The sequence below is a fragment of the Hylobates moloch genome, unplaced genomic scaffold (assembly GCF_009828535.3).
Source record: "Hylobates moloch isolate HMO894 unplaced genomic scaffold, HMol_V3 SCAFFOLD_1, whole genome shotgun sequence".
Taxonomy (NCBI): domain Eukaryota; kingdom Metazoa; phylum Chordata; class Mammalia; order Primates; family Hylobatidae; genus Hylobates; species Hylobates moloch.
The window spans coordinates 14,660,837-14,675,295 of record NW_026652276.1 but is presented as its reverse complement, the minus strand read 5'-3'; the positions used below and the strand labels follow the sequence as shown (position 1 = coordinate 14,675,295).

General features: G+C 42.1%; 1 protein-coding gene across 1 annotated transcript in view; it reads right to left on the bottom strand.

Moving 5' to 3' along the window:
• COL4A4 (collagen type IV alpha 4 chain) overlaps window positions 1-14,459 on the bottom strand; it is a 171,457-nt gene that overhangs the window by 107,919 nt on the left and 49,079 nt on the right. The window contains exons 5-8 of the mRNA XM_058437866.1: window positions 8,129-8,263; window positions 7,007-7,051; window positions 5,747-5,863; window positions 1,354-1,422 (exon numbers count right to left, since the gene is read on the bottom strand). Of these exons, the coding sequence (XP_058293849.1) occupies window positions 1,354-1,422; window positions 5,747-5,863; window positions 7,007-7,051; window positions 8,129-8,263 (366 nt within the window). The remainder of the gene's footprint in view (window positions 1-1,353; window positions 1,423-5,746; window positions 5,864-7,006; window positions 7,052-8,128; window positions 8,264-14,459) is intronic.

Sequence of the window (14,459 nt, the reverse complement as noted above, 5' to 3'; positions counted from 1 at the left end):
CAAGAGCATTGTCTCTCAAGGGTTATTGATCTACAGATCATTTTTATTAGGGATCTTCTGTTTCCCCTTAAGATAAGGAATTCTCTATATTCATCTGCCTTCTATATTTGTATGTCACATGTCCTCTATTACCACAATTACAAAAAAAATGCTCACTATAACTAATATGATATGGGACATTGCCATTCACAATGTGCTGCAATATAAATTATCATAACAGTCTTAACAACACTAAGAAAGGGGCAGGGTAAATATTATTTTAATCTTCTTTCACAAATAACAAACATGAGGCTGAGGAGGTTAAAGGAGTTGCTTAAAGTCACAGTGGAGAATAAGCCTCAGTTCTCTCCTTCCAATACACCATACTGGTTTCTAGAATGACCCTGCTGTTGACGTTTAGTTTGTTAATATATAATTTAAGCTATAAACAAATCTATCGTTCTTGCTGTTTAAGAAGGACAAATAGGCACAGAGGCTACACACATAAACGGTGAGCTCACTAAAGGGATCACTGCTCAGGTGTGTCCATTCCGGGTGGCACAGAACCTACGGTCTGATAGAAGCAATCTAAAGCTAGTTGTATCTAATTGCTGCAGAATATTCTTCCTTAAAATAAATGACCACACATCTTAAAAATGGGCTGTATTTTCCTGTTAAAGCATCATTTCCACTGATCCCCATCACTCATCCATGGCTTCTCATCTGAGAGATGAGGTGGTCACTCAAGAGTTTATTTCTGAACATTTGTACGTCACTCCCTGCTGAAAACACACCACCATTAAATGTATCAATCAAAGTGCTATAAGGTTTACATCATTTTCAAGTTCAATAATGGTGACTTTTACTGTACTGGATGGCAAGTACTAATATTACAATGTTTTAATACAAATAAATCAGTGGTCCTCCACTGGGGTGATATCCCCCCAGGGGACATTTGGTAATGACTGGATATACGCTTTGGGGAGTTCAGAGTTGGGGGATGCTACTGGCGTCTAATGAGTAGAGGCCAGAGGCCAGGGATGCTGCACAACATCCTATAATGCACAAGTCAGACCCACACCAAATGAATATGTGGCCCAAAATGTCAGGAGTTGAGAAACCTTGAAATAAATACATCCCTTGCAGTTCTGACTAGTTCAGAGGTACTGGAATTTTATAGTGCTGGAATTTTACTGGCAACTAAAGCCAGTGCCTTCACACAAAAGTATGATGCCATCCCTGAGGGTCAGGGTAATGATAAAAATTGGTGTATTCAGGGACATTTTGAAGAAAAATCCTGTCTGAGTATTTCCTGCATGGGCTTACCTATTTGGAAAAAAAAAATTTTTAACCCATCATGATCATAATACTTACCTGAATACCTTTAATGGCACCTAAAATGAACACTGAATTTCCTTTTTCTCCCTTTTCCCCAGGATGGCCCTGAAAATAAAATATTTATGTACTTAAGAGGAAAATAGCATATTACCATTTCAGTATTTTCTTTTCTATATAAAATATTACTCATCAGTTAAAATTACCATTATTGACATGATTAACAAGCAGACATTTCTTTATCCTCTTCCATATTATTATCACCCTAAGGTTCTCACATATATTTACTCCATATTCAGTTAAGATCTGTCAAGGAATCTTCTAAGACAGAATATCTACTCATATATAGCTATGTAGCAGAAAATTTTCGTATTTCCTCACAATATAAAACACATGCATTGTTCCTACAAATAACTAATTTTGCAATTGTTAATTTATGCCCTAGAAACAGTAAAATATATATATATATATATATAGAAGGAGAGATGTTATCCATTTCAGTACTTGTATTCAAAATAGGCCTAAGAATTCTTTTAAAAAACATAACATGTTCCTTTCGGAAGGTTTTTGTATATAGTTGCTAGTTTGCTTAGGATATTTTTTTAAAGTGAATGAAATACCTCAGTGTATTCTTCCTCCTCCCCAAGGTTTTCCTACTTCTTAATATCCTACTTCAATTTTTTTTATTTTTTTATTTTTATTTATTTATTTATTTATTTTTGAGACAGAGTCTCGCTCTGTCTCCCAGGATGGAGTGCAGTGCCGCGATCTCTGCTCACTGCAAACTCCACCTTCCGGGTTCCTGCCATTCTCCTGCCTCAGCCTCCCGAGTAGCTGGGATTACAGACACCTGCCACCGCGCCCGGCTAATTTTTTGGGGTTTTGTTTTGTTTTGTTTTGTTTGAGACGGAGTCTCGCTCTGTCGCCCAGGCTGGAGTGCAGTGGCACAATCTCGGCTCACTGCAAGCTCCGCCTCCCAGGTTCACGCCATTCTCCTGCCTCAGCCTCTCCGAGTAGCTGCGACTACAGGCGCCCGCCACCACGCCCGGCTAATTTTTTGTACTTTTAGTAGAGACGGGGTTTCACCGTGGTCTCGATCTCCTGACCTCGTGATCTACCCGCCTCAGCCTCCCAAAGTGCTGGGATTACAAGCGTGAGCCACCGCGCCCGGCCTTTTTTTGTATTTTTTAATAGAGATGGAGTTTCACCATGTTAGCCAGGATGGTCTCGATCTCCTGACCTCGTGATCCACCTGCCTCGGCCTCCCAAAGTGCTGAGATTACAGGCGTGAGCCACCGCACCCAGCCCCTACTTCAATTCTTAATATATCTTCTCTTGGTTACCACATAAAAATCCTACCTTCTTTATATATCAAGCTCATATGAAAGATATATACATTTCAAAGTTAATCTCTCTTAGAGGAGTGCTTGACTTGGCTTCTCATGGGAGATATTTAACAGTATAAGGTTAAATTGCATCAACAATTTACTTGAGAAATCAGATTTGGTAGTATCTGCAGTTTTGGCTTTGCACAGTTCCAGTCTGAATGAATTTCATAGTTAAGTTAAACAATACCAGTTCTCCAACAACATGGTTCAAATTTCAGTTACCATTGTATATTAACTGAGTACTTGCATAACGTACAAACTTCATTGCTAGCCTCTCAGCCCACAAATCGCTATATAAATAACAGATGTGAATTGTGATGACTGCATGATCACATGATGTTACCAAAACATGTTGCAAAGAAAGTCAATGACTGAGAGGACGACTACTGCCAAGGAAGAAGGCTTTAATTAGGTGCTGCAGCTGACGAGTTGGAGATCGGTCTCAAATCCATCTCCTGGACTGACTAAAATTAGGGGTTCACACAGCAGGAGAAATGTAACAATGTGTTGGAAAACAGGACCTAGGTAAGGAAACAAAATCAGGGGTCTGGCCTCTCATTGTCTGGATGCCATGATCTGGTGAGTTTCAGTTCTTTGATACTTTTTGAGAGGCCTGGGGGTCCTCTCCTGAGGAAGGAACTCAGATAAAACACATAGGTTTCAAACTTTAAGATCAGAAGGATCCATTTCTATGTTGATCCAAAGAACATCTATGGGACTAATGGGTCAGTTTCAATGATTTCTGTCAAAGTCTGTCTGTGATTGGCCCCTGCACACGTATTATTCAGAGCACACACACAGACACAGACAGCAAAGCTTGTAGCTGGCTTGCCTCCTTATCTCCCAGCAATAAACCCAAATAACATTTTACAAAAATGGATAGTTGGAAGAGGAAATTGGCTAATAATGATGAAAATGAAGCAAAGAAATGAAAATGGTAATGCTGGAAATGAAATTCAAATAAAACATAAGTGGAGTTATAGAAGAAATAGCTGATCATGGGAATAATGATATTGTTGCCATTTGAGAGACTGTATTTGCAGCCAGAGGAACTTAGTAAAGATAAACCAGGAAAGTGGTTGTGATGAAAAGGATGACAGTGTCCTAGGTAAAGTGACACAGATGAAAACTTCACATTAAAGGAACCCTTAGAGATATTTCACAACACTGGAAACAGATCCAGACTTAGAAAGGAGTATCATACTTCATCAAAACATAAAAGACATATTCCTTTAGTATAAGTTATATGATGAGAAAAAGGCAAGTACTGTTGAAACTACTCTTGATAAGTTTTTACGAAGAAATAAAACACTTTGGTTCTCAATGTTTCAAATTACAGTGTATTAAATACTTAGCTTTTTCATTTCCTTATATATTTATAACTGGCAAAGTTTCTAATGTTTTAACAAAACATTTTAAAGGTCATGGGCCAATAGTAATTTTCTCATCAGTTGATAAGGTTTCTTTGTGTGGTTTTTAGCTTGCCTGGTCATTCCTACTTTACTGTGCAAAGTGAGGGGTGTCTGTATAGTAAATGAGTTAAGGGGAAGTTGGTTGCTCTGCAAAGAGACCATTATGACAAACTTCAGGATTGTGGCCGGTACTGCATGCTATGTTAAAGTTAAAACTGAGAACCCTTTTTCTCTTGAATGCTCATGAATCTGTAGAATGAGGTTTGGCCTGATTTGAGGAGCTTAATAAATGTGCATTCACCAGACTGCACTTGAGTTTTCAAATGGCTGAGTTTGAAAGTAAAGGATGGTTGAAAAACTTAACAATGAAAGATGGTGGTTGTTCTTATTTGATACCAGAAGAAAAAGTATGGAAAATTCTTTTTGAGTTTAGTGTTCAGATCAGTTCCTCTAGGATCTGGAGCAAAAGGAAGACTCGTGAGTGACAGCAGAATGAATGATTATGGTGGTCATGCTAAGAAAACTTTCTAGAAAGAAACTTGTGAAATGATATTTAATAAAGGAAGGGAGAAATGCTAAAAAAAAAATCACAGAAAAACAATTTGGAAAGGTCAAATGATCTCTGGTCTTTAAGTGAGAAAAAGAAAAAGAGAGACAAAAAAGAAAGGGAATATGGGAGGTAGCTCTTGCTCTAGTTGTGTTTAAATGAAAGTCCAAAATTCTGAAGAAAAAAAAGCTAAGAACCGTAAGTTTTCCCCCAAGTGCTGGATACTAACAACTGTTGCTGGACATCCATTCCAAATCTTTTCTAATGTATTTTCTTGCATCACAGGGGCTAGAAAGATAAAAACTATATTGCCCAGACTCCTTTATAGCTGGATGTGAATTAGGTTCCATCTAGGAGATGTGGAAGGCAGAAGTTTGGAAGAGATTCTCTTCCTGGTCTGTTGTTGCTGCCAAGCAGGATAGCAGAAACTTCAGTGTTGTTTGCTAGTGTCCAGACGTGGGGTGACAGGCAGTGTTAACAGTGCAGTTACAGATTCCTGACTCTGGATCTCAGCTAGCTGTGAACCTTTGAAATCAGTGGTCTCGTGTGGTCCTAAGTTTTACTCTCCCAACTATTACAGTAAGTGCCAGACTCCCTGTATCAGATTCCTTTCTATTCAAAATCCCTAGTGGGGTTTATGTTTCTGCAATTAACCCTGAATGATAAACAATTTACATTTTGCTACCTGGTCTCTCTGCTTTTATTTCCCTACTATCTATTCTCTTCACAGCAGCCAGAGACATCTTAATGAAACATCAATCAGATCATGTTGCTTCCTTCCTTAAAACCATCCAGTGCCTTTACCTAACATGGATGAGAAAATCTAGCCTCCTTCCATCATCCACAAAGCCCTGCGTGTTCTAAGTCCTGCCTATCTCTCTGTCCTTATCCCCCAGCCACTCCCATTTGTTGACGATGCTCCAGGCACACTTGCATTAACTCTGTTTCTTGAATACATCAAGCCTGTTCCACCATAGGGCCTGTTCACTTGAGATTCCTGTTAAGATGAGCTGTGGGTGTCTTACTGGGGGGCATAGGGCCTGTTCACTTAAGATTCCTGTTAAGATGAACTGTGGGTGTCTTACTGGGGGGCCTCCTGGGCCAAGAGCTCCTCTTCCTCCTGGAAACCCTGGGTCACCTCTTGAGCCATTGTGACCACTCATACCAGGTTTGCCTCTGGGTCCAGGAGGCCCTGGGTGCCCCTGCAGAAAACAAAATTATAAGTGAAGCATTTTTGCAAAAATATCATAACACAAAGGTTATGCAATATGAATACTCAAATTATGGCAATTGTGATTCACACATTTACTGTTTAGTTTTGTGAAACTTTCTCTCTACCCCAAAAGGATATGTAGCATGTAAAAATAAAACCTAAGTTTTTTTAATATAACAAATTTAAACTAATTTAGTTTGTGGTACTCTGGGAAATTGAGGAGGGGACCTTCCTTAAAATCCTTAGAAATACTATAATGAATTATGAAGCCCCACATACCTCTTTTTTTTTCCATTTCATTTTCTTATGAGAAATGAGAGTATTAAGCTCACTACAAATATTAGGACTCATCAGCAAATAAAAACATTCCTTATGAGTATGCATTTATTTCAAGAACATTGTACTTGACATAACAAGTATACCTAGCTCATATTTTGGAATTTTTTCTCTAATCTGTTTGAAAATGTTTCTTTCCAAGTAAAGTGTTTTGCCCTGGGAGTTATTGTACAAAATTTAAATGTAAACACCCTTTCATGCACTAAAATGAGAAAATATAAAAAGAGTTTGCTATGTATAATATATACCATGCACCATAATATATATATAATATATATCTTGCATATTTTATACATGTTATATAATATATAATTAATAGATATTATGATATATAAACTATGTAAGATATGATATATACTATATAAAATATATGTAAGATATAAGATATATAGTATATACTATAGATTTTATATATGTAAAATATAAGATACATATTGTATAGTGTACATACTATATATATCTTATAGATACAATATATTTGGTGCAAAAGTAATTGCAGGTTTTGCCATTGAAAGTAACAGCAAAAATTGCAATTACTTTTGCACCAACCTAATGTATTCTATATCTTGTATATCTAACATACATCTTTTATATATGTAGGTATATATTATGGTGAAAGAGATATATATATATTATGGTGCTTGTGGTATATATAGCAAATATTTGCTAATATATAATATATATCTTGTGATTTATATAAATATATATTTTATGTATATATACATGTGGTTTTAAGGATTTTGATGAGTACTTCTGCCTTTTTAAAAAAAAGTGGAGAAAATTTAGGGATACTTACAGGTATGCCATCTAAACCTGGAAATCCAGGAACACCAGTTGGACCCTAAAATCCCAGAAAATAAAACAAAGAGATAAAAATTACTAAGTTAATAAGCTGATTTACTTGAAAATAATAACAATTAATTACTCATCTTGAAACACGCTGAGCAGTCATCGTCACCTATTTTTTTACATTGATGAATCTAAAAGCCAACATTTAAGAACCAACTCTTGTGCTTTTCTTTTGTACTTGGGAAAACAACCTAGCAGTACTGATTTAAGTAAATCATTCAACATGCTGTGAACAGAAATCTAACACTCAGAATCTCGATCCTAGAGTAACAAACCCTTAACTGTGAACACAGGCAGTTGATAGGACTATTTTTGCACATCTGCACTACCCAAAGTTGGGGTAGAATCTCAAGTGCTGATCAACAGGGAATAAAATATAGTTTTATTCATACTATGGCATATTATACAATGTTTTTTCAGGAATAAGTTCAATCTACATAGCCTGATAAGGAATGGTCTCTAAGACATATTGTTGAGTGAAAAGAGAAAACTCAGTGTGATGCATATAATTAATGTCATGTAGGTTTTTTAAAAAGCCATGAAACAATATAACTTCTCACTGGGTACACACATGTATTTAAAGGTCCAGAAGAGCATACTCCTCTGGAAAGGGGCCAAGAATGAGGATGAATTATTGCAGAGGAGTTCAGTGACTTCATTTATTATAAGGTTCAAGTATATACTACTCGTGGTTATAAAACTCCAGTGCTGGCCAGGCACAGTGGCTAACGCCTGTAATTATAGCACTTTGGGAGGCCGAGGCAGGCAGATCACTTGAGGTCAGGAGTTCGAGACCAGCCTGGCCAATATGGTGAAACCCCATCTCTACTAAAAAATACAAAAATTAGCTGGACATGGTGGCATGCGCCTGTAATCCCAGCTACTTGGGAGGCTGAGGTGGGAGGATCGCTTGAACCTGGGAGGCGAAGGCTGCAGTGAGCTGAGATCCCACCACTGCATTCTAGCCTGAGTGACAGAGCAAGACTGTCTAAAAAAAAACAAAAACAAAAAATGGTGCAGTAGTGCTGGTGAGTGGTTCATGTGAATCTCCACATAAGATGTGTCTTACCTTATCTCCTTTGTCCCCTGCTGCTCCAGGAGGGCCGCGGTCCCCTCTCATTCCTTTCTCTCCTGAAAGCCCAATGGGTCCTGAGGCTCCCAGGGGTCCAATGGGACCCTGTGGCCCTGGTGGTCCTGGTGGACCCTGAGAAGGAAGATTATAAAGAAATGGGGGTGCGATTCTTAATTACTGTCTTCTGACACAAACATATAGTCATTCAGGCCTACAGAAGACTTGGAAATTAGATTTGCACAACTCTAATAATAGAAACAAATGGCTGGAGATGGTGGCTCACACCTGTAATCCCAGCACTTTGGGAGGCCGAGACACGAGGTTCACTCTAGCTCAGGAATTCAAGACCAGCCTGGGCAACAAAGTGAGAGCCCCCATCTCTACATACAAAAATTAGCTGAGCATGGTGGCGTGCACCTGCAGTCCCAGCTATGCGGAAGGCTGAGGTGGAGAATCACTTGAGCCTGGGAAGCAGAGGTTGCAGTGAGCTGATTGCACCACTGCACTACAGCCTGGGTGACAGAGACAGACCCTATCTCAAAAAAAGAAAAGAAAGACAAGACAAGAGAAAAGGAAAAGGAAATGAAAGGAAAGACAAGAAAAGAAAATGATTGATTTAATTAAAACATAAGAAATAGTGGCATTGCCCTTTTCAATCTGAATTAAGCTATATGATAAATTTCAATTACTGCACATGTGTATATGTATGTATGTGTGCAGTACGTGTGTATATGTGTACACAGAAACACATATATTAACTGATTATAGTTATCTTACTATTTTCATTCTGTCAATCAAATTTAAAGATCTTGGGCTTTTTAATGAAGCAAGAAACTAAAAAATCAAAGTTGTATTTACCTTCATGCTTGTGACACAAATAGAGTAAGGGAAACTGCCAGATCTTTTATTTACTTCAAATAACTAATGATTTGCCTACCCTTTTGAAGGACAACATCTCTTTTTTGGCTGCTTTTAACTAATTTCTTAGTCATATTTTGGAATTAGTCTCCATGTCACATTAAATTTATGTAATCCAACTTTCCATGAATGAAAAGGCCACCTCTTGTTTAAAGTGAAGAAGCTTTATGGGGCCTCCTACCTCAGAACCCATGCCTCAGGGCCCTGCCCCATCTCCCTTCTGGGGTCTGGGCCTGGCCAAAGCCAGCAACACCATCTAAAGTGACATCCCTACCAGGTGCGGTGGCTCACACCTGTAATCCCAGCACGCTGGGAGGACGAGGCGGGCGGATCACCTGAGGTCAAGAGTTCGACTTGCAATTTTTCATACCTCTCAAAATTTTTGCAAAGATTTAAAGAAAAATTATTTTGTAACTTCTTGCTTCACAAAACAGCATGGATGACTGCATTAAATAAGCAAGTAAGTCTTGATGTATGGACAGAAAAGCTTGGCAGGGTTTAGGAGATATCTGCTCAGATCAGATGTCTTAGGTCTCCAGGGCTAATACAGGGTTGCCCCTTGGGAATGCAGGACCCTGAGCAAAGTATTTCTTGCAGAGTCCCATCTATATAAAAACTTGAGTCACCCGAAATCAGCATGCCAACGCTACTCTGGCAATCCAATGTCATGCAATCCCATGAAGGAAATACTTCATGGGCAAGTGGAAGTGTTCTGCTAGGCAGCCACCCTCCAAAACCAGGGCTCAACCAAAGGGCCCCAAACAATCCCATAGCATGAAGGCCAGAGCTCCTCATGTGGTCAACCCCACATTGGGTAGAAGGTCAGAGAGCACCTTGACGGGAAGAAACAGTAACCAAGACCCACCTGGTCCTGATCCACACTTGGGGTGTCACTTTGTTTATTTTTATTTATTATCATTTTTTTTGAGACAGGGTCTCACTCTGTTTCCCAGGCTGGAGTGCAATGGTGTGATCTCAGCTCACTGCAGCCTCCACCTCCCGGGTTCAAGTGATCCTCCCACCTCAGCCTCCCGAGTAGCTTGGATTACAGTTGCACGCTACCACACCTAGCTAATTTTTGTATTTTTGGTAGAGACTGGGTTTCACTATGTTGGCCAGGCTGGTCTCGAACTCCTGACCTCAGGTGATCCGCTCGCCTCAGCTTCCCAAAGTGCTGGAATTACAGGTGTGAGCCACTGTGCCCGGCCGAGACGTCACTTTAGATAGTGCTGCTGGCCTTGGCCAGATCCAGACACCAGGAGGGAGATGGGCAGGAGCCCCATAAGAGTAGTGCAAGGACATCCACCACAGTGTTACATGCAATAGCAAGAGAAACCGGAAATCTACGGGAAAGGCACCAACCTGAGACTCAGCGAATAAATTAGGGCGCCTTCAAACAGCGAAGCCTCTCACAGCCTGACTTCATCGGGGTGCTCCAGGAGCAACACAGAGGACAAGAAGTCAATGAGACCAACTTCTCCATTTGAGAAGTGAAGGAGGTGCAGGTCAGGAACAGAGCACGACCCAGGGAAGTGAAGGCAGCCAAGAAAGGGGCAGTTTCAGGTCAGTGATACTGTGGCTGCCTGGGACTTAACCCTGAGGGGAGCCCACATCTCAGTGTTATCCCGCCCTAGGGGAAGGGAGCAGGGGTATTTATCTCCTTGGCTGAGGGCCCTGGTGATGGGTATGGAGTGCCTGCCAACTGTGCCTCCGGGGCTTTGAAAAAAGCCCTGACAGACGCAGATGCCAGCAGCTGAAGTCCCCCAGAGCCTGAGCACAGAAACAACAGGTCTGAGGAAGACGTGTGGGACCCCAAAAGCACGTGCAAGCCACCAGCAAAGTCCATCTGTCCAGGCCAACATAGAACATCCTCCCCATGTTCATGAGGGAGAAACAGAGGACTGAGCACCCAGGCTATGCGTCAGCCTTCTGGGTTTGAAGCCCAGGACCACACTAACTTGCTGTGTGACCTTGGGTATGTTTCTTAACCTCTCTGTTCCTCAGCATCTTTATCTGTCAAAGGCTTATGAGCATAAAAAGAATCATGCATGTAATGGTGTTTAGCATCGTGCCTGGCATAACAAATGCTAACTATTGTTATTATATATTATTATTATAAATGGATAATTGTTAAAGGAGAAAAACAAGCCACAGAATAGTATGTCATAATCCCACCAGCAGAGGAACAAAAGAACAGACACTTTCCCTAAATAGATGTTTATAAATGAACATTTCTAGGACATTAAAGAAACTGTATGTCTCAGAAGTGAAAACACAAGCCAGGGCAATTTTACATTCTATGAGGTTCGTGCAAAAGTAATTGTGGTTTTTGCCTTTTAAAAGCAATGGCAAAGACTGCAATTACTTTTTCACCAACCTCATACTTTGTGTACATCTCACCATCAGCAGAAGTGACTTTATAATAAAGATTAATTACCACTTCTTGTTCACCATTAAGTCATTAACTCGACAAACATGATTGACAACTGTTAGGTAACATGGGGTATCTTAAAATGGCGCCGTACCTTAAGATGGGGCCGGTTCCGGGTTCTTCTCCCCTCCTTGACCGGGCACTGTCTGAACCCGCCAAAGGAGGGCCAATCAGAAAGAAGCATCTCCCGCCTTCCCTTGGGCCCGCCCCTAGCCCAATCCACGTAGGCCCAAGGGATATAAAACCCAGCACACCAGCAGCTCTCTGTCTCTCTTCTCTTCCGTCTCCACTCGATACCTCCAATAAAGATCTCTTGACTGCGACCGGTGTAGTTTGGTCTCCGCCCGGCCCCTTTCATTGGTGCCATGACTCGGATCGGGACTCCCCACCCCCCTCAGTGGGACCCCGATCCCTTTCGGGCTCAGTCCAGACCCCGGCCAGTCTTTGCTCATTTTCCTGTTCACCGACCTCTACGCCCAACACTGGCCTCATCTCGGTAAGTCTCCCCTTCCGGTGTCCAACACCAGTCGAACGGCTCCCGCCTCGGCCGCCCACACGGCTGCCGTAAATCCTATTTTAGACTCAGCCTCCAGGGAGCAGGGTTCCCTCCTTTTCCTCCTCACTCGCCAGGCCTGGGCCCCTTCCCCTTTCTTGTTCCGAAAATCCTGGTACCAGGTGGCCCACGGCCCTCGGCCTCCTAGAGGCCCTCAGTCCTTTCATTGCGGTGACGACCGACTCGAAGGGTCTGACTCACAGCATGGTCATCAGCTGGTAGAGGACGCCCTGCCCAGCCCTTTGCCATATATTTCCGTAAACCCCCCTTCTCATAATGGGAGCCTCTGCATCCCTGCCGGCCGACTCTCCCTTACAATGCCTTTTAAATAACTTATCAGCCCTTGGTTTGGCTGCTGATCTCAAACCTACACGCCTCATTAAATTGTGCACTCAAAACTGGCCCACCTACCCCCTAGACAACCAAAACGGATGGCCCACTTATGGGTCCTTTGATCCCAACCTTCTCCGGGATCTCTACAACTATTGTGAGCGAACAGGAAAATGGGCAGAGATCCCCTACGTTCACGGTTTCTTTCTCTTACTGGACAAACCCAACCTCTGTCTCCCCTGTAAGACGCAACACCTTATCGCGGCTCTCAAACTGCCAGCGTCTCCCTCTGCTCCTGATTTTGATCCGGCCGACGAACCTCCCCCCCCCATACCACCACCCTCCACCTCATCTTCCGGTCGCCGCTCAACTGGTTGAAACCAGCTACCAACCCGGACCACACGAAGAACCAAACTGCTTACGCCCCGCTCTCATGCATCTCCTAAGTCCTCTTCTCTGGCTTTCCTCCTCTCACATCTTTACACTTTACACTTTCCTCCGCCGGCGGGCCCTCTTCCCAGCCCTATTATCTCTTCACAGTTAAAGAGTCATACAACATTCACAGGAGGACACACACCAACTACATCAGCCACACGGTGGATCTTCCCCTTCCCAGGCTCACTATGATAGAAAACGGCTGGGACCCTCTCTTCCACATGTTCCACTTCGCCGTCTGGCTCCCACATCAACAAACACACCCCCTTCCTATATTATACCACTAAAAACAATGCCTCCTCCCAAGCCATACATATCGACAACCCCGCCGACCCAGTCTGGGGCCAGTCAGTTACAGGAGGCATATATCCCAGCAATGCCTGGGCATATCCAACTCAAACCATAACTATTTCCCGTTCCCTCAAAACCGAGTATCCATCTCTAACCAAACCTTTAACCAGCTTCTCCTCAGAAACTACCAGCTCTTAGCAACTTGTGAAGACACGGCAGACTCCAGAGACAGTCTCACACCCTGCTGACCTCTTAAACGGCCAACGACCGGCAACAGATACCCAGGATTGGGGGTGGAGGGGGTAGGCCTGCCCTCGCACCCTAAATTAACTACCATCTTCTTTTCTCTTCGGGCAGACCAAACTCTACCCCTAGTACCCCAGATGGCTACAGCAAGCTTAAACACCCTTCGCTCAGACAGCTGGCTCATCGCCAACCCATCCCTGCCCCTCAACTGGCTCACAGCACTGGAGGACAAGGAACATTCATGGACTTCACATCTAACGAAGTCTTCATGTATAGCGCCCTATTGCTTGGCCTCATACTTATACTGTACCCCATGCACAACCCTGACAGTTCTCCCTGTGGCCCCTCCCCACAGCGCCCCCACTCAGCAGGAAGCAGCCAGATGAACCATGATGCCCATTTTCCCCCATTTAAGAAAACAAAAAGGGAGGAATGTTAGGTAACATGGGGTACCTTAAAATGGCGCCATACCTTAAGATGGGGCCGGTTCCGGGTTCTTCTCCCCTCCTTGACCGGGTACTGTCTGAACCCGCCAAAGGACAGCCAATCAGAAAGAAGCATCTCCCACCTTCCCTTGGGCCCGCCCCTAGCCCAATCCACGTAGGCCCAAGGGATATAAAACCCAGCACACCAGCAGCTCTCTCTCTCTTCTCTTCCTTCTCCGCTCGATACCTCCAATAAAGATCTCTTGACCGCGATCGGTGTAGTTTGGTCTCCGCCCGGCCCCTTTCAACAACCTTTAACATCTGCCTGAATTTTACAAATCAAAACTAAAACTGTATTTTACATGCATTTGTCCTTTTCTTCATGCTCATTCATCATTGTTAAATAGCTACTATTTATTGAGTATCCATATAAATGCTAAAAGCTTAGAATTTTAAAGGAAACTTAAATACATAAATACGTATTATGAAAAAGACAACAATAAAATACAAAGTGTAATTACGTTAGCACAAACCATTTGGGGCATTGTGAGGGCTTATCAACTTACAATAGGTAACTGCACAAATTCTAAACTACAATCTAAAAGTAAAAACCAACAATGACTTCAGAGCACCTTTCTGTCTAACCTGTGTTAGAAATAGATTAATTAACATAATTTAAAAGCTCCCATGTTTTCTACA